General features: G+C 50.0%; 2 protein-coding genes across 5 annotated transcripts in view; one reads left to right on the top strand and one right to left on the bottom strand.

Annotated features, from left to right (window-relative positions):
* The first annotated feature begins 210 nt into the window (after positions 1 to 210).
* On the top strand, positions 211 to 8886 carry LOC134037557 (rho GTPase-activating protein 8-like). Of its 2 annotated transcripts, none has more exons than XM_062482907.1 (13): positions 211 to 390; positions 1481 to 1552; positions 3003 to 3146; positions 3705 to 3792; positions 3994 to 4125; positions 4507 to 4593; positions 4690 to 4788; positions 4878 to 4988; positions 5078 to 5151; positions 5315 to 5392; positions 5851 to 5979; positions 6342 to 6445; positions 7566 to 8886. In XM_062482907.1, exons 2-13 carry the CDS (start codon positions 1486 to 1488, stop codon positions 7761 to 7763), a joined length of 1311 nt encoding a protein of 436 aa, XP_062338891.1. In that variant the 5' UTR covers positions 211 to 390; positions 1481 to 1485; the 3' UTR covers positions 7764 to 8886. The 2 variants fall into 2 exon arrangements, with proteins under 2 accessions (XP_062338891.1, XP_062338892.1); XM_062482908.1 differs by lacking the exon at positions 211 to 390 and adding an exon at positions 525 to 1255.
* Positions 8887 to 8973: 87 nt separating this feature from the next.
* phf21b (PHD finger protein 21B) overlaps positions 8974 to 19934 on the bottom strand; it is a 39616-nt gene continuing 28655 nt past the window's right edge. For all 3 annotated transcript variants that reach the window (XM_062482905.1, XM_062482906.1, XM_062482904.1), the window contains 11 exons: positions 19194 to 19286; positions 17253 to 17678; positions 16456 to 16584; positions 15532 to 15583; positions 15053 to 15129; positions 14838 to 14892; positions 14335 to 14357; positions 13027 to 13185; positions 12822 to 12888; positions 12572 to 12675; positions 8974 to 12213 (listed from right to left, as the gene is read on the bottom strand). In XM_062482905.1, the coding sequence (XP_062338889.1) occupies positions 11938 to 12213; positions 12572 to 12675; positions 12822 to 12888; positions 13027 to 13185; positions 14335 to 14357; positions 14838 to 14892; positions 15053 to 15129; positions 15532 to 15583; positions 16456 to 16584; positions 17253 to 17678; positions 19194 to 19286 (1461 nt within the window). In that variant the 3' untranslated portion in view covers positions 8974 to 11937. The remainder of the gene's footprint in view (positions 12214 to 12571; positions 12676 to 12821; positions 12889 to 13026; positions 13186 to 14334; positions 14358 to 14837; positions 14893 to 15052; positions 15130 to 15531; positions 15584 to 16455; positions 16585 to 17252; positions 17679 to 19193; positions 19287 to 19934) is intronic.

A 19934-nucleotide genomic window follows, 5' to 3' on the forward strand; every position in this document is an offset into this window, starting at 1 on the left:
AATCTGGTGGCGTAATCTGGTGGCGTAGCCTGCCTGCCTGCCTGCCTGCCTGCCTGCCTGCCTGCCTGCCTGCCTGCCTGCCTGCCTGCCTGCCTGCCTGCCTGCCTGCCTGCCTGCCTGCCTGCCTGCCTGCCTGCCTGCCTGCCTGCCTGCCTGCGTAGTTTCCTTCTGTACATGTCATCATTTGTATTTTGTCTACACTACAGGCTTCCGTACTGACAGCATTCCAATGAATTTGACTCAAACAAGGAATCTCAAGTTCTCAAATTACCTTGTGAAGTTCGAGGAATGAGCATGCGCAGTCGTTACCCGACGGTAAATATGGAGTTGAGTTCAGGAACTCCAGGAACAACGTATGTGTAGTAAGCGTTCTGTGCTGGAATGAATATGGTAAGCAACCCATCCTATTTACGTTTTTTGACAACATTTAATGTAGAATGTGTCTACATTTATTTCGACTTTCAAGCGTAGGCCAAGATATGGTATCTTAAATAATGCTACTTCCTACTCCGCTGGTGGTCATCAAGGTAATTCTGTCGCTACAGGTGTTGAGAGAGCAGCAAGTTTAGAGTAGCAATTCGACCTCATGTTGTATGCGTGGCAATCATAAGAGCAACACTGTTAAGTAAATTCACTTTATGATTTTGTCTTTAATTTTAAAGTGAACCGCATGCTCTCCAGGTGTAAACCAACTAGACAGGGCCTTAATGTTGAGTGAATCGAATGGGACTCGATCTCTGTGGACCTCGATCGCTGTGGACATCAAGCCTAACCTCCATTGAGTTAGATTTATTTAAATGTGCACATTAAAAAGACTAGCTGTGCCATTTGCAAATGTTTCACACTGGAAGGCAAAGGTCTGTGCTCTTTCTAGTGTCTTGCTTTCTGTGTGACCATATTTTGAATACATCTACCTTACTGGTGGCTATGTATCATTGATAGGCTACATATCAAGTGTTGATGATTCACTAATTGTTGGTTAAGTCCCAGGTTTTGATAGCCTGCTGCGCTTCACACCAGCAGCATGTTTTGTCATGTAAATGAAAAACTGGTCGTGACTCGGGTCTACAGTAATTTGCCTCCCTGGTGTGGTTTGCTAGTCATATTGCACACAGCTGAGCCCGTCTTTATACTGGAAGCCTCAGCTGTCAGGAGAGCGTGTTATCTTTCCGTCACAGAGGATGTTGTGCTGAAAGGCAATTGCTTATTTTCACTACTGCTGTATGTTGTCTCAGACTGGCCAGAGCGGTGGAAGGTTAGGCTTTTCTTACGAATGACTTTTAATAAAGATGACTAACGTGTTCTTTGTGACTTGAGCATTGACTTGCAGGTTGCTTTTCAATGCCCACAAAACGAATCGATTGTTGATTGCACGTACCTTGTTGTTTTTCCTGCAGCACCTCTGTTTGTGTCAACTTGATATTGTTGAGATGTTTTCTCTTTTTTTCCGCCTGTGCCTAATGTTATTTGTTTGTTTTAGTGCAAATGCTGAAGTCAATACAGACCTCTACAATGATCTCAACCACTGACCTTGAGCAGCTTGCAGAAATAGGTGAGAGAGAGAAAGAGAAAACCTTTCTGTTTCTGTTTGATTGAGTCACGAATCATACTTGGAATCTTTCAAAGCCATTAGTTGGGTTGGGTGACATACTGCTATGATACAAAGGGGAAACCATGCAGTCATTTAAAAATCCCATAAAACACCCTGATGAGTAGATAAGTGGAAATCTTCGAGGGGTAATCAGTGAGCTGAATCACTATGTCTCTCAGACCGAAACATCCAGCCCTGACTGTACCAAGGTGGGGACAGCCAATCACAAACAGGTTCTGTTTCTTTTAAACCACGTTTTGTTTCTATTAAACATGCTGCACCATCCTACACACCCAGGCTATTTATAGCTGGGCATGCTTGGAAGTTGTCGCCTGCAAGATGGAGGATGGGTCATTCTCCAGATAAGACTGGCCGAGCTCATAATTACATCTGGAGGGGCTGTAGATGGTAGCTGTGCGCTGTTAATTAAACAGCCTGGGCAGGGCTGACTGGACCAACATTCCCTCAGCTCTGAGTCACTGCCCCCCCCCCCTCTCTCGCTCTCTCTTCCTCTCTCTTACCCTCTCTCTCCTTCGCTCTTTCTTTCCACTCTCTCCTCTCTCTGAGGGAGTCTGAGGTCGCTCGGCCATACTGTGTGTCCACTCTCAGACGACTTCAAGGAAGTCAACCTGGAAAGACCCCACAATTACCAGAAACCATTTTACTTGACGTCATTGTCGGCAAATTGCTTTTTTTTTCATTTTTTTTAGCCAATTGTTCCAAAATCGGTTTCCTTCCACCCAATATTAGGTGATATGATATCTCGACTTCATCCTAAATGAAGCCCTTCAATATTCCTGAGAGACAAGAGAACATGACAGACCGAGTTCTACTATAGGATTTCCCTCTGCTGACCGCTCAGTCCACAGAGACATGACTGCTGCTCTTGGCAAAGAAACTCTGGTAAATATGACTATTGTCCACCCAAAATCAACAGCTGGTACCCCTCCTGCCCCCCCAGGCCCTTTTCCTTTCTGCTATCAGACGCTGTATTTATAGTGTGCTTCCCGGCCCAGCGAGCAGAACAACAACAGATAGCTGCCACAGATTGCACTGTGAGTTTCCACCCTATCCTCGCTACACCGGCCATTTTATCTTTTTATTTTCTTCTGTATTGTCATTTTTGGTGGGGGCCAAAACACGAGCGGATATATTAACGCTGGAAACGAGGTGTCCAGAATGGATGCAGGGATAAGAACTGCCTACAGTATGTTGTCGATACATCATTTAATTTTTTTTATATATATCATATCAACTTTCCTGCAGGTGGTAAATGTGTCATATCAGAGATGATAGCTTTATTTAAAACAACCATACTGGGCTGTGGAAGTCACAGTAACGTTGCAAACTCTAGCATAGATGACGACCCAGGAATGGATCTGTGTAACGCGTGCAACCTTCCTCCTGTCAGAACTCCTGAGGGATGAGGAGGAGGAGGATGAGGAGCAGAGTGACGCAGGGCCGCCTCCCGGTTTGCCCCCCCGACGCAGATCCAGCCAGGACGCCGCTCATCCGTACTACGACGTGGCTCGCCACGGCATCCTCCAAGTCACAGGTGAGCACCAGACCGCCGCCGCCGCCCGCTATGCTAACTCCCCCAGCCACCATCATCTTCATGGCTGGAGGAGGCAGTGAGACCAGCGCCATGGCGGACACCCGAGACTGATGGCATTCGTCCTCATCATGCAACGGTATCTCAGGTCGAGCAACACCAGCAGTGTGTTTGCGGTGCTTCAGTCATCCTGCAGTATTCAAACGACACAACAAAGGAGTCCTAGAATTGTTTCCTTGTATGCATGTATGTAGCAAATTGCTTTTCTAAAGCCAGATAAATCCTTCTATTCCACAGGAGGGTGTTAAGAATGCAGTTGATGATGAAAGCCTTGCCCCCCCCCCCCCCCCCCCCCGCAGGTGTATTCAACCTGTTCCCTGATAACCAGAGTTGAAAGAAACCCCCGAAAACGAAACATGACCCGGGTCCACATCTGATCTCCTCTCTGAGATCAGATGTGGGGCTGAGGAACAGGGCCAGGGGTGAGCGAGGATTACCAGCTCTCTGATGCCCCTCCCTCCCCTGTGCTCCCCCCCCCCCCCCCCATCTCTCTCTCTCCAGGGGATGACAATTATGGCAGGAAGCTGGTAATCTTCAGTAGCTGCTGCATGCCTCCGTCCCACCAGCTTAACCACCATCGGCTGCTAGAGTGAGTCAGGGGGGTGTCTGTGCATCTCTGTGTGTGTGTGTGTGTGTGCGCGCGTGTATGGATTTTTTCCGGTCTTACGATGTGTGATCAAACTCCCTGCCCCAAACCCCATAGATCAATAGTAGCTTTGTAGCCACAGCGAGGTCTGGAAGTGCTGTGCCGCTGAACCCCCCCCCCCCCTGCTCTGCCCCCTGTCTGCAGGTACCTGAAGTACACCCTGGACCAGTACGTGGAGAGCGACTACACCGTGGTGTACTTCCACTACGGCCTGCGCAGCAGCAACAAGCCCTCGCTGCGCTGGCTCCGGGACGCCTACAGGGAGTTCGACAGGAAGTGCGTCCCTCCGTAGCCGTCCCTCATCTCACCCCAGCCCTCCCTCTCCTCTCCTCCCCCAACTCCCCCCCCCCCCCCCCCCCCTCCGTGCACCAGCCCCCAAGGAGTGGAGATTTCCTAGTAGGAAGTGTATTTACATGAGGCTTCCAGGCTGATCGTTTAGTCCTTCCCCAGAGAGTATGTCTACTAAATACTCTGCTCAATAATTTAGGAGATGTGGAGGGTTTTTTTTTAGGTTGAGGGAAATTGGTAAACATTAAGAAAAGCCAGAGCTTGTAATATGAGTGGAAGATTCCATTTCCTATGTCGGTCAAGTATATCCATTCATCATCGGTGTGACAATATATATATATTTAGTTTTTCTTCTTGATGATCCTCAAGGTACAAGAAGAACCTGAAAGCGCTTTATGTCGTCCACCCGACGAACTTCATCCGAATCATTTGGAACATATTCAAACCACTCATAAGGTACGAGCCCCCCATTTGGCCCCCGGTCAACACAACATCAGTCTCCAACCCACCCAGAGCCTCACCTCCCCCCCCCTCTGTCCCTCCCTCCCCCAGCCACAAATTCGGGAAGAAGCTGACGTATGTCAACTACTTGGCGGAGCTCCGGGACCACCTCAACTGCGAGCAGCTCATCGTCCCCCCTGACGTACTCAGGTACACGTAGACCCCCCTCCCCCCCTCCCCGGGTCTCTCTCACGGCCGTGCGTTCACCCTGGCTGTGTCCCCCCCCCCTCCCCCCACAGGCACGACGAGAAGCTGCGGGCCGCTCAGAAGGGAGGCCCCCCGCCCTCGGTGAGGTCCCCCCCGCCGCGGCCCCCCCTGCCCACCCAGCAGTTTGGCGTCAGCCTTCAGTAGTGAGTGTCTGGTCGCCGGAGCCCCCCGCGTGCCGACCTTGTCGCCTGAATGCCCGACCTTGACCGTGGGAACGTTTTTCCGTCCACAGCATTAGGGAGAAGAACAGCCAGGTCGTGATCCCTCCTGTGATGTCCCAGACCGTCACCTACCTGAAACAGAAAGGTAGCTTGACGCTTCGCTTTGTCCTACTCATGTTGTAGTGAATGTGGCCATGTTAGCAAGACGCCAGCTCCTTATATGGCAGTACAAAACTCCTTGTATTGTATTTCTAATCGCTTATTCCCTTCCTCCCCTCCCCTCACCTCCCTCTCACCCCCCTCCCCAGGGCTCCAGACAGAGGGCATCTTCAGGAGGTCGGCGCGTGTGCAGCTCATCAAGGACATCCAGAAGCTCTACAACCTAGGTGAGCGCCGCCGGGGTGTACTAATGCCAGTGGCAGGAGCTCTTTATCTCCCTCTACCAGGAAGAGGGATCAATATAGCTCAATCTCTACCGGCTCCGATGGCATCGCTTGCGCACGCACACACACACACGCCTTGCTGCCTCCAGTCCTCAGATGGCAGTAGTATCCAGTGAAGTTTCCACTTTATTAATCTGCCCCCTCCAAATGCACACGCACACACATTTTGGAGATGGTATCAGTCCATTATTAGCCATATAGGATGATCATATTATCATATCATTATCATGATATGATGCAAAATGTACACACACTGTGCGGTTGACTGCATCACTGGCCAACCATAAAAACAATACCTTGTGTGGGTCGCGCGTTGTGATGGCGACATCCCACGCCCCTTCCACTCTGCCGCTATCGCGAGAGCAGCTCATGAATGTTCCGGAACGTTCCATTCCCCCCAGGGAAGCCGGTGAGCTTCGAGGAGTACGGGGACGTCCACGTGGCGGCTGTCATCCTCAAGACCTTCCTCAGGGAGCTGCCCGAGCCCCTGCTCACCTTCCCGCTGTACGGCTCCCTGCAGGACATCATCCGTGAGTCTCTCTCCCCGGACGACAGTGGATAGGAGGGGAGATGGGGGTTGTTGGAGCCAGAGTGACACATAGGGCCTTGATGGAGAAGAGGGAGGCGGAGACCGAGGGGTGGATGGTTGTCAATCCCGATACTCGACAACAAGACCTGGCCCCGCATGAGAAGGCTTTCAAAGGGAACCAATTACGGCCCTCCTCAATCATTTTAAGATGCAGTTTGTGTGTTAACCTTTTGGGTAGGGCGGAGGTGTGCGAATTTGCCCCTGTGCATGGCGTTGGATAAAGGCATCTGCCGAATGAACACCCCCATATTATCCATGCACAAGTACGGGATGAGAGATGTGATCTTCTGTGTTCTTTTTCAGGAGTGGAGACCAGTCTGAGAGTGACCACATGCATGCAGATCGTTGGGAACCTTCCAGAACATAACTACATCGTCCTAAAGTACCTGGCATGCTTCCTTCACATGGTAAAACCACACGCGCACACGCACCATCTGAACATAAAGTATCTGTCATGCTAGTGCTGCTGTCACAACACACAAACGGCAACACCTTAACTTAAACTCACTTTGTTGTCGGGATTCCCCCCCAAAACATATTCCTCATGCGGAGACACAAGCATATGTCGCACAGCCTGTGACTTTGAGAAACCCTAAAAATAGATACGTTCCATCATCCTTTTTATGTCATAATTTTCCATCAACCTAGCCCCCCCCCACCCACCCCCCAGGGCACCAGCTGCTCCTCCAGAGTAACACCGTGGTCTCCCCCTCATTCCGCATGCCACCTCCGTCCCCGCGCTACAGTAATGCACTGCTGTTCCAACTCTCTGTGGATGATCAATACGGAGCCACTGTATAATCTGGTGCTGATATCCCCCTGGGCGCCATTAGTCCGCATGACAAGCGACCGTTTAATCAGGGGAAACGGAGACACCTTCCAGGACAAGCCGTTTCTCCGCTTAGCCCACCAGCTGGCTGGTGCATTTTCATTTACCAACATCCATTCCATTTTGCGTCACTCTTTTTATTTTTTTTTCCAGTACCCCCAGGTACAAATCTGCTCTTGAGTGGATACACTTTGTTTTATACACAAAAGTCTTGATTGGAATTGATCCAATTACAGAGGATTTACCAGATGCAGTGTGGGACTAAAACAAGGGGCACTTATTAGCTTTGCTGGAGTGATTTGTGGAAACTTAGTTTCTCCAGTAAAACACATCCTGGTGAGGTCGACAGCAACGGTTTGGAAAACTCCTGAAAGACTCCATTACCCATACTACTTAGTTTACCATAACAAATATTTAGTATGCGTTTTACATTATGCCACAAATACCAGGACTTACTATATCCGGTAGCATTTTGCAATATGTGACCATGCTTTTCTGGCTATTCTGTCCCACAATCCTTTGCGCAGCGGAAGGAGTCAACGGTGTAATAGCTAACCAATAAGAACCTGTCTGTGCCAGTTCCATGATGAAGTAGTATATCCCGATTTGTAAGCATACTGCATGCAACAGTATGTAAGTGACGCTGCAATTGTGACTGGAGGTCAATGGGGCGATATTGTTTCCCCCTGTGCCGGCAGGTGTCCCAGGAGAGCATACACAACAAGATGAGCCCATCCAACCTGGCGTGTGTGTTTGGGGTGAACCTGGCCCGGCCCCCCCAGGGCTCCATGTCCCTGACCGCCCTCACGCCCCTCAACATCTTCACCGAGCTCCTCATCGAGCACTACCACACAGTGTTTGGCTCCCGCTGCCCCCCTGGACAGGTCACGCCCTGAGCCCAGCCCCAGGATGGCCCCGGCTCTAGGATCAACCCAGCCCCGAGACCCAGGATAGCTCCAGCCCTGGCCCCCAGGCCTGGCCCACCTGCTCTTTAACACAGCCCCCCCCCCCCCCCCCCCTCCATTACCCAGCTGTCAGACGCGGGTGCCTTGCACAACATTTTTTTTTTCTTTTTCTCCACTCTGTGAGCCTCTACATAATTGTCTGTCGGCCCCTGTGCCCCCAAGTCAAACGGCACTCTCAAAGATCGTACACCGGATTGACTTTTTGCTGCCTAAAACATGTATCGCGCTGACCTGAAGAGCGATTTTTAACAATGCCGGAGCACCTGTGCCTTTTTTGAAGACTTCAGGCAAAACCACTTTCACCCTGGAAATACCAGAGCTGGCGTTTCCGTGGCAACGTGACGTGCGGGGGAGGGGAGGACGGAGCGGGTCCTGCGCTAACCTTGACGGCTCGGATCTCGGCTGCGTGTCCAGGATACCAAGAGAGCTGAAAGCAGACTTTCAGAACAAGAACGTGGTTATTATTTCATTATCTTTCTCTCTCTCTTTCTGGCCCCCTGGTTTAAACACGGACTGCAACACACTCAACTGAACCTTGTTTGCTAGCGCTAGAGGGTACAAGCAAAAGCTTTCATGTCTGTGGTATTTTTCACCCCAATTTGTAATTGTATACTCGCTTCTCGGTTCAACATCGCTGTCCCATTGGGAAGCAGAAGCTTTAAAAAATAATAATAATAATGTTTCGTAAAGTTTTAGAGTTCCATTGACGCCAAAGAAGATGTTTGGTCGATTTGACCTTCAGATTGCTTGCTTGATTACCTTGCTGCTTTGAAACATGTTACTGACATGCAAGCTACTGTAACCAATGCCTTATGCATCCTGTATGATATACTGTCTGTGTTCTTTGTTGTGTTCCACTCTGTACTGTGCAGTGTCTGTTCTTTTGGTCTGTGTTTGTTTGTTGGCAATATGGTTAAGGGTTTAGGCTTGGGTTGATTATGCAAACATATTTATTGAACTGTAGATGATAGGTTTATTTTGACTACTGACTATTTTTTGTTGTAACTACATTCCTATTGTCTAATTTGACCACATTTATGTGCATAGAATACAGTAGTACTAATGATTTAACCCGCCACAAACATTGACATGATTGAGTACACACACAGACGTGGGAAAACATTGACAGTTTCACCAAAGATTTGTTCTGGAATTTTGTTTATTAATGATTAAACTTTTCATAAGAACTTGGTACAAAAAAGTGAGACTACTCTTTACCATTTACCAACTTCCATCAATCAACTTTTAATGCATCATAAAGAAGAAAAACTACATTGGCATATGTAAGACAAACACTTTTCTATACACACTATCCACCGGGCAGTCCCCTTGTTAATGACAAAGAAAAAATAAACACTACTTCAACAGACGTCTCCTTAGCGATCTAAAAGTATTGTGTAGTCTTCTCTCTCCCTTGCTACCGCCCCCTCATGGAAAAATAATATTTTGACCAATCGCAAGCTAAGAATGCATAATTGGCAAACAATAAAAAAAAAATCCAATGTTTGTTTATTTTTTTTGTTCATTGTTAAAGGAATATAAAAAAAACGGAACTTCATCTCATTTGTTCAAACGTTTGTGTCGAGTGTATTAAAATAGATCTGTATAATATGCACTGCACAGTTACTCCCGGAGAAGGTTCTGGAAATGGGCGAAGGAGGTCGGAGGCAACATATTTAGATGATGGGGGGGTGGGAGGGATGCAACACTAAGCACTAGCGATATGGTTCTCATTTTGCACATCCTTCGATCAGATATTGACTTCATACCGAGTTGTTCTGCTACTACAGCTCATGCACTGTGCCATGGACTGATCCCCGTTCCCGCCAGTGTGCAGTGCTACGTGCTAGGAAGGGCCTGATATGCGACAAATGGTGTACATTCTGGCATTGGGTGGTACGGTACGTGCCGCCCCTACGTGCAAGTGCCCTAGCTCTGCCTGCCACGCTGCTACTGACAGCCCTTCCAGACACGACTGCCGACACGGAAATATCCTCGTGCCCAATGCCAGCACAATCTGCCCTACTCTGCCCTCATCATTCACTTACCACTCCCAATGAGTCAAACCATGTTTTTTGTTCATTTGGCAAGGCAAAACTTGATATGATCACGTAAGCTATTTATTGATAGAGCCCTCTGTTTGTGATTCTGTAGATGCTGACTGAACAGTTTGTTCTTGATGAACGGTTTAGGTTTGTTGTTTGACAGGGTGACTTCTCCATATAGCCCTCAGTCTGTGAACTCGCCAGGCCAAGAGCGTCTACTTAAACACAACTGATCTCATCCAAGGTTCCTTTAACTTCCTGTATCTCGAACGACTGGTTTGTGTTATGATCTTAGACGGAATAGACAAAACCCAGCGTCATATTGCTTAACTGAATTGGATTATTTCAACCAGAGCCTCTGGCCAGAACAGCATTGATCAATTAGTCCAGTATTTTCTGTTCTCTAAACTGGCTGTTCTTTTGTCTGCCTGTGGTCATTCCAAAGAAACCAGGCCCAATTCCGTTCAGTACTGTCTGTGTGCTAAAATGTCTGATATGAAATGTATCCGTACTCCAAATTATTCTCTCTCATATTTGTTCGATTGTGTGCATCTACAGGTTGCAGTGAGAGGTTCAGCAAACCCATCGTTTGATAAAAACGAGACAAATCATGATAGCGGTTTAAGAAAAAAGAAAACTAATCGTGTTTCTGACTAGAAGTCTATGTGAAGCAGCAGGAAGACTAACTATAGAAAGACGGGTAACTCAGACCGAGCTGTCCCTATTCCAGCTGACGGGTGTGTGTTTATAAAATGCTATAAGAAAGAAACCCTGGATTGATCTACTTGAACTTGAGGCAGTGTTCATTTGTACCGTCTAACAGACTTCTCCAGGACAGAATTAGCAGGCTCATCTCTGTAAAATGTCAAGTCATGAAAGAACCTCACATGAGTAAAAAATAAAAAAGTGTGAAAGCAAAAGCTATATATATCTATATATAAAAAAAATCAGGCAGGGAAAGTATCATAGACATATTTGATAGATGGAGTTCCCAGTACAAAAATGTAAGGTTTTTTGGCATATTTTCTATACTGGTGACAGGTAGAGGGTAGGGGAAACTAATGGTGGGATCCCACAAGTACAGGAACTCAAATGGCCCTTCAAAATGTCCGCTTTTGAGTGCATCGGAATATAAAGCAACACCTCGGGTAGTTGTGAGTCCAGTAAAAACAGAAACCTGCGATAATAACACAACATATGTACAGTTCCTCTCCTGGGTTTTTACCACCACTCACGGTTTCAATCGACAGGCATCGGCATGAAAAATACTAAATTCTCCTCTAGAAAGGCTAAATTCTGTAGTTATCTTAAATACTTTTTCTTTGAATTTTAACTCTATTAATACTGAAAAAATGTTATTCTCTGCTTTTTGTTTGAAGGCTCGTATGCTTTTACATACATACACAATGACGCTTCGCCCGCCCCGCTTTCACCTGAATTATTATGGCAAACATTGTTCATAGGAGAATGAGAACAAACCAAACTACTCGAATATATTAATGTACAGACCTTTGTTTCATAATTCCATTGTTTCTTTGTAACTACCACTACTCTAATGTTCTCTCTCACTATACGCAGAACAATAATTATACCTGTAAAAACTGCACAAAAAAATCTTTCGGGCCCCACAGAATAACTTTTCCATATTGCTGTGGCAGCACTTTGTATCTAACAATTTTTTGTCATAAATACATTAAGGCCAAGAATAATAATAAATAATAGTAAAAAAAAACATAAATTAGAAAATAAATCTCGTAAGCACTGTAGGTGTTGGGTTTAAAAAATACTTGTCATGAATCGAGTGGAGGATATAGTTTTAGTTGGGTTTTTTTGTACGTTTTCTAGATTTCTCATCTTCATTCGGCTCTCAATAAAAAACTTATGGTTAGATATTATTCAATGGTACCTCGGACTTGTCAAAAAAGAGCATCGTCGTCAAGATGGTCCGGTGAGGTGACCCGCGCCGTCTGCCGGGCAGGCGGCTGACTTGGCTAAGATGCTGCAGCACAGGTAGGTGCTCTGTAGAGGGGGGGGAGGGGAATGGGGGGGGGGCATCTGGATCAGTTGTTACCCTGGGTCTGGGTCTGGGGCAGGCTCTTCTGCAGTAGCATGGAGGGTCCTGCGGGGGGCGACGTGGTGGCGGCGCTGGTGGGCTTGATCCAGGGAGGCAGGGAGGGCAGGGACAGCAGGGAGGCTCCCGTGGTGGTGGTGGCCGTCATAGTGACCTGGATCATCTGGTCGCGCTGGATCAGCCTGATGAGGGCCTTGAGGCGCTCCAGGGACGACTGCGTGTCTCTCTGCTGGCTCATCAGACACTCCCGTCGCTCCATACATTTCTGCTGGGAAAGAGGACGAGTCTCACACGTAGGAAGGACAGTTCCAGAAGTCTTGCCACTCCTTTACAGTACAAGACGTAGGCATATGAAGCTAATACTTTCTATGGTGATGTGTAGATGTCCAGAATTTTTCTAGGCTACATATTTTTGGGTGATGTTGTTCTCAAATGCATTTCTGGCCTTGGGATGACGAGCGTCCTAGCACAGCTGGGTGGAGAGAGTGAGAGGGTGAGAGGGTGAGAGGATGAGAGGGTGAGAGGGTGGAGAGGGGGGGAGAGGGTGGAGAGGGTGAGAGGGTGAGAGAGGGTGAGAGAGGGGTGGAGAGGGTGAGAGGGTGGAGAGGGTGAGAGGGTCGTACCGTGAGGGATTTACTGAGTCTCTTGTCCTGCTCCTCCAGATGGGAGCAGTCCTTCTTCAGCTCGCTGTTCCTCTTCAGCAGCCTCCTCTTCTCCTCCTCTCTCACTGCACGCACACACACACGCACACGCACAGACCCATGAGCACACTCTCTCACTTCATACGTGTACGACACACGTTGCTGTACGTAGAAATAGAAAACCAAACAGAAACGGGACAAGGCAGCCATGTTCCTTCAGTGTCATCCTCACCCGTCTTGTGTGTGACGTAGGACTGGACGAAGTTCTGGGGCCACGACATGTTTTCCTTGTTAAGAACCTTCGTGAGAGAAAGGAACGATACGTGCGTTTTTTTTTTTGGCCATCGCTTACAGCATCGTTCCCTCCGGTTTATCCCCTCCGATTGCCCCCCTCCCCCCCTCCCCAACCCCTCATTCCAAAACGGTAGCCGCAGTACCTTCTTCTGGCACTTGGGGCAGTACCATGCCCCCCGGGGCGGGGTGCGGAGTGGCGGCTGCAGGCAGTCCGGGTGGTAGGCGCGGGTGCAGTTGTGGCACGGCTGGAGCTCGCCGTCCTCCTGGCAGATGGCACAGTGGTCCTCATGCTCCAAGTCCTCCTACCGGCCAAACAAAACACCCCGGTCAGCTTGGAGGGAACCTGCACTCCTGGACAACAAACTCCCATGATAAAGAGCCTCCGGGTTGACGGTGGAAAGCATTCGATTACACCCCCACACACCCCCCCCTCCTCCCCCCCACCCCCCCGCCCGCGAGTGTTAGCCCACTAAAGGAAAGCCCTGCCTTGTGGTATTATCGGACACCGCTCGTCCTGCCCTTATCTTTTTAAATTAAAATCGGACTATGGGTAGCGCGCCGACTTGTACCACGCGAACTGCCAGGTACAGATACGACTCCCTGAGACTGTTCAGACCCAACCCCGAGGGAGGGAGGCGTTTGCGAATGCTACGCCGGCCCGGTACACAGTGAACCGTAACCCGGCTCCGGTAATATGTGGGGGTGAAGGCCGGGCCGTCGGTGAAATGTCTGCACGGATCCGTCTCGGCTAAGAGACGTGGAGAAGGGAGGGAAATCGCCGGCACTTTAGTCAGATGGACGGCTCTACCGCGGGCCGTATCTCTCCGATTACACGCACGCACACACACAGCCTTCCCCACCCGACCCATCCCCAGGCACAACGGCTAAAATAGTATGACAGTCAAACACCAATCGCAAAGACTAAAAAGCCCGGGAATTTGCCCAGGCAGGAAGGAGAGAGGGGGGGGGCCACATCTGTCAAGTAGCTGCAGCTGCAGCCAGAACCAATGGAGCAGGAGCAGACAGGCCATAAGGAGGAGATAATGAATCCTGCTCTGGGATTGATGGAGCAGCCTGGCCTAGTTCCTACAGCTGCACTCTCTCCTCAGACGCGTCGGCCCGAGGACTCTCGTCGTGTCTCGCTGTTGCTATGACACCGCATCAGACACTTCTCCTTAGATTCTTCTCCGCGTTTGAATCGGCGGTTACATAATGCCGCCAGGTGCTCCCATTAGTTTGGAGTTGGAAGGATTGCGGTTAATCCCAAATGTGACGGCATGAAAGAACAATTGAACAGCACAGGCACTGGAACAAAGTGGGTCACGAGCACTTCTACTTCAGGGTTTGTTCGGGTCTCCGAAGCACCATTGATACTACACCGACGCTGCATCGATAATAACACACATAGTACACACACACACACACACAGACATCTAAGTCATGCCACGTACCTTCCAGCACAGATCCTCAGTGTCTAGCGTGCAGATGGGGAAGCAGAGAACATGTTAGTAAGCCGACAACAGGTTGAGACAGCGAGGCAGGAGGAGGAGAGGAGGGTGGGGTTGGGGGTGTTGCAGTGGAGGTTAAGCCATGCACATGTCTCACTGGAGAGGGGCTCAGTTCAGGTGGCATGTTAGAGAAAGGCTTGGGCTTATACCAGCCGCGCAAAAACAAACCCGGGGTTTCAATGTCAGCACACTGTGCAGGAGAACAAAACGATCAACATTCCTTCATCGTGCAGCTGGGTGTATGGTCGTTTTTAATCCGGCTTTTTAAAATCATTCCGATCTTAATTCTGCTGCACAGAAGTGTTCTTTTTATCTTGTTTCCTAGAGACCCCGGCGTGTTTGTTTCCCTCAGGGAAGTGATTGGTTTGTTTACGTTTGTGTGTTTGTGCATAATTGTGTCAGGCTCCCTTGTTGCTGTGCTGTGCGGAAAGAAAAATCGGATTTACCTCTCGCTGACAGGAAGAGGGGGTTGTTCAGGTAATTCGATGTGAGGCGTTTGCGCTGGAAGGCAACAGAGAGAAGATCGAGAGATGAAACGCTGACTCAAGTCAGCCCAGGGAAAACGGCCAAAACTCCCGGGTCTCGAAAGCAAAGAAAAGTAAACAACGGCAAACGCAAACGGCGCGAGGTGAACCGCATTGTGGGTAGGTGGGTCGCTCACCTCCGGCTCGAACATGCCGCTGTAGGCCGGGTTGGCTGTGCTCCTCCTCTTCCTCTCCTGACGCTTGGTCTGAAGCTCTGGGGGGGGGGGGGGGGGGGGGAGGGGACACACACAGGGACACTTGTCACAACGGAGGCAGGAACGAATCTCATGAACCAAGAGGTGCAGGGGAACATCTACCGTATCTGCTCAACCGCTCCACCCGGAGAGAAACCGCAAAAGATTCACAACAATACCAGTCAACAATAAAACGGCTTCCCCCGGATGTGACGGGCCCATAGAGGACTCCAGTCAGCAAAGCACGACATCATCCTGCTCTACATGCAGTCGGCTCTTCATCCGGAGCGAGGTAAGTCAAGATGCAGGGTAATTACCATAAACACATTATCATAAGTAGGCCAGTGTTAGCAAACCTCTTCAGACACAAGTACCCCAGCAGCCTAGTTCCCATCCCCACTACAGATAAGCTCCCGACTCACCCTCCATGTGTTCGGTGGTGACCAGGCCAAGGGCAACCATGAAGGCAATTTTCTGAAGGAGAAAGAAAGAGAGAGAGAGAGAGAGAGAGAGAGAGAGAGAGAGAGAGAGAGAGAGAGAGAGAGAGAGAGAGAGAGAGAGAGAGAGGAGACATAAGACATACACATGCAGGGAGATGCAAATGGGAAATATCATCGCTGAGACCGAAATATAAGCTACTGTGTGTGTGTGTGTGTGTGTGTGTGTGTGTGCACACTGCAGGTGATTGGAATGGGATCTTCTGAAGAAGCGGCTTTTCAAGTTCACGGGCTCATTCAAGATTACGGCTGCCTCCCCCATTCTCTCTCTCTCTCGATTCCTTACTTTCACACACTGTCTCTGTGTTCTTCTTTCATTTCAGTAATAAATGTCCTGTAAATTCCTCAATCCGGACTATTTTAGAGAGATTGACGCGATTCACTTTAATAGACACCTTTACTTTGCCTCTGTTTGTCTCTGATAACTTTCTCCTGAGGACCAGACCTAATCTTGGGCCTTCTTAGGAGACAGAAGAAAGTGGATTACAGCGTGTGGCTAGTCTCAGGAAAAGCGCACCGATCGGCCAGCGGGGAAGGAAGGCTTTGGGACTGGCACTCAGGATTATCTGGGATTAGTTTCCTGAATAATTGGATCGGTTAACCAATCGGAGTGATGTGGATGAGATAGACATCTGCTCCAGATGGATGCCGCGATCGTGCTAGCCAATGAGAGAGTCTTGGCAGTTGAAAGCGTCCTTCAATTTGACACTCCCCTGGCAAAACTTAGTTCAGTAGGATTTCCTGATCCTGACAAATACTCGGGTGGGTACTTGACTTGGCCCACTCTTGAGTCACCTGGGGTGACTGAAGCTACGGAAATACTTTAAAATACTTGGAAGTGCGTCTCACCTCTGGGTCCTCATCCTTCTTCCTGGCTGGGGGGGAGGGGGTGGGCATGGTCTCCTGTGAGGGGCTGTCCACCTGGGGGCCAGGGGACCCCTGCAAGCTGCTGGGGGTCTGAGGCTGGATTATTATCACCTGAACACACACACACACAGCGAGAACATTAGCCCTGGCATATCCATTCCTGTATATGCTTGTTGGAGAATGTTCATGCTCGGTGGAGAAATGTCACGGTTCATTGGTTTAATGCCTGTTCGACATTCCGTCCACGTAGCAGAGTGGGTTATATGCGCGCGCGTGTGTGTGTGCGCGCGCTAGTCTGTGTGTGTATTCCCGCTGTAAAGATAGCCCCTCCATCAGACCACTGTTCTCCGCTAATGACAGAATAACGAGCCCCACCAATCTTATCCTGAACACATTTGACAGGCTCTTTTCATCTGCCTCGGAAACGAACGACTGCTGTTTTGCGCGCGACGCAGAGGTCAGGCTTTCGAGATGGGAGAGCCATCAGCGCAAATGGGGATCCATAAAAGAGAACATTAGGCATTCATAAACAACTGCCTTTAAAGATTGCCTCGAATCTACATAACGGGGCGAGCGTGTTGAGGATCCAGATCAAATGAGAGTCCTTGACTCAATCCCATGTTGGATGGCAGCGCCTCAAAGCCTGCTGGTTAAGTGCTTTGTTTTCAGCGCCAGCTCTCTATGTAAAACGACCTCCCACAGCCCTGTTCCGTAACTAGGGGCGGCCAAGTTCACGCCGTCGGAGCGTGACGATCGGCCAATCAGAAGCCGCTGCTCACCTTATTGTCGGCGCCGAAGAGCAGCGGCTGCACCTTGAGCGCCTCGCCCGCGCCCGACAGGCCGTTCCCGGCGGCGCCGGCGCCAGCGGGCGGGGAGGCGGAGACGATGGCGTAGGCCACGCCCGGCCCCGTGGACGTGGCGGCGGCGGGTGGGGGCGCGGTGCTGGGGGACACGCCCCCCCCTACGGACAGGGCCTGGAGCTGGGGGGGCAGGGGGGGTGGGGGAGGGGGAGGCGAGGAGTCCCCTCCCTGGCCGTTGGGCAGGCGTTTGGGGCTGAAGGTGCTGTTGGCGGTGGGCAGGGCGGGCCCCTGGCTCTTGGGGCTGACCAGGGCGGTGGCTCTCTGCAGGCTGAGGGGCTGGCTGCTCTGCTGCTCCTGGAACGGGCTGTGGGGAAGGCTGTCCGGGATCTGGGTCTTTGGCCTGACCTGGATGGGGAGGACACAGCGTTTGTATTCATTTCGAGCTACGCCATTGGACTGCAAAAACTGAACTATGAAGATGGGCTGCGTTGCTGTCTTTGAAGGCCTCTAGTCTCAATGTGAAGCAACTGTAGAATACACATTCATTGAATTGAATGACATTCTGCCAAAAAGGTATTATATTTTGCACAAGATTATTGACACAAAGTTCTTTACTGAAACATTGAAATGGCTACAAAACGGTGAGTCATGCCATTCTGCCAAACTGATTTTCGCTGGTCTGAATGACAGTTGAGAAGAATAGACTTATTTTTTTCATCTCTCTCACGCTCTCTTTTTCTCTCTCACACACACACACTGCGGGAGGCATGCCGTGAAGATAACCTGTCACCCGTACTCAACACATGAAGGGTTCTAAGACAGAAACCTGTGCCAGATGCTCACTCATCTGCCAGCGCTGTCTCCCCCCCCCCCCCCCCCCCACACACACACACACAAACTCACAGACACACTCACACAAAATCCCTGAGTGTTGATGCGTGGCAAGACGTGCCCTGGCTCCCAAACCTGCCTGTCAACCAATAGGAGGAGGGTCGTCTAGGAGACGAGGCTTCTCAGAGACACACCGGAGAGCGTCTGACCGCACAGCTTCCTGGGTTCATTCACTCTAACGACTTTGCCACACATCTGATGAGCTGGCACGCATTAACTCCGTTTCCTCTCTGTTTCGCCCTCACCATTGTAGTTTAGCAGGGCGGACTGGGGCTTTGTAATGGTGTGTGCTGCCACCAAGTGGTCATTTCCCACACTTGCACCCCGTTGAAAAGAAAGTCTCAGGAGCAGCAGTTCTTTCTGATTAACCGCAGCCCTCCTTCCAACAATGGCTCCATTGATCCGCTAACACCAGCGAAGGCAGATGAACTGGAATAACACGGGGATTAATGGTGCCAAACGGCGGGCCCAGCCCCGTATCCCCTGGTCGTCGCTCTGTTTAATTCGCCGAGCAACCTACGAGATGATCTCTCGGATCTACGCTCGCAGAGCGGCCTGGTAGCGCGACGGAGCTTCGCCCCGCCGGGACAAAGCACGTACGCGCGCGGCCAAGTTTGTTTCGGTTTTCCTGTTTCCCCTGTTCTTCCTCGTTTCCCCGTTGACATGCCACAGGGCTGTAGTGTTAACTTGGGAGAAGGAGGAGGACGAGCAGGAGGTGGAGGAGGTTGGAGAGGGAGGTGGAGGAGGAGGAGGTGGAAGACGATGGAGCAATGCTATGGTGGGGTTCAGCTGCTAGCAGAGGATTAGAAAACCCTCAGACACCAGTGAACAGAACAGGATGTTCCTCTATGTATGTACCAGGTCTCCCTCTCTTATTCTGTCTGTCTCTCTCTGTCTGTCTGTCTGTCTCTCTCTGTCTGTCTGTCTCTCTCTCTCTCTCTGTCTCTCTCTGTCTGTCTCTCTCTGTCTCTCAGAATGGGATTTATTCGCCATGAATACGCGCGCGCGTGCGTGTGTGTGTGTCCCTACCTGAGGTAGCACAGTGGGCGCTCGTCCTGCCAGCCTGTACAGAGAGCTGACTTGAGGCACCTTGATGGGCACTGCTGTGAGGGTTCCCAACATCTGTGAGAGAGAGAGAGAGAGAGAGAGAGAGAGAGAGAGAGAGAGAGACAGAGAGAGAGAGAGACAGGGAGAGAGACAAATTATAGAACATCTTTCCATAAAAAAAGATGAGTACGAAGTACGAATCCACGGATACCATATCACTCCACAGGCATTAGACAAGCTGCCTGGTTCGTTTCGACAAACACACCTCCCCCACTTGACCTCCCCTGACAGCACCCAGGAAGCGATCACCGTGTACCAACTCCAGTGAATGGCCCGTTTGTCGTCTTCTCTCTTTCCTCGACACGCTGAGGTGAGGCAGGACGTGTAGGAGGTTGGGACCTTGAGGAACAGCAGCAGCCAGGCTGAAAGCTCTAAAGCTGCCAGTCTCTCAAACTACTGCGCTCGGACCTATTCGCTCAGGTTGAGAGGTACAGGGATGTTTGTGTGTGTGTGTGCGTTAAGAGTGTGAGAGCATGTATATGTCGAATCCAACTTGTATCCAGGAGTGGTTTCCCCCCCCCCCCCCCCCCCCCCCCGCCAATTATAATCCGTGCCGCAGAGACTCTAATGAAATAATTGTGCAGGGTAACACAGGCTGCAGGAATGTAAAGACTTTCCAGAATGATCCAGGTTACTGTACACTCTCCCTATGGGCGTTCAGCT

The sequence above is a fragment of the Osmerus eperlanus genome, chromosome 17, assembly GCF_963692335.1.
Source record: "Osmerus eperlanus chromosome 17, fOsmEpe2.1, whole genome shotgun sequence".
NCBI classification, from domain to species: Eukaryota; Metazoa; Chordata; class Actinopteri; order Osmeriformes; family Osmeridae; genus Osmerus; species Osmerus eperlanus.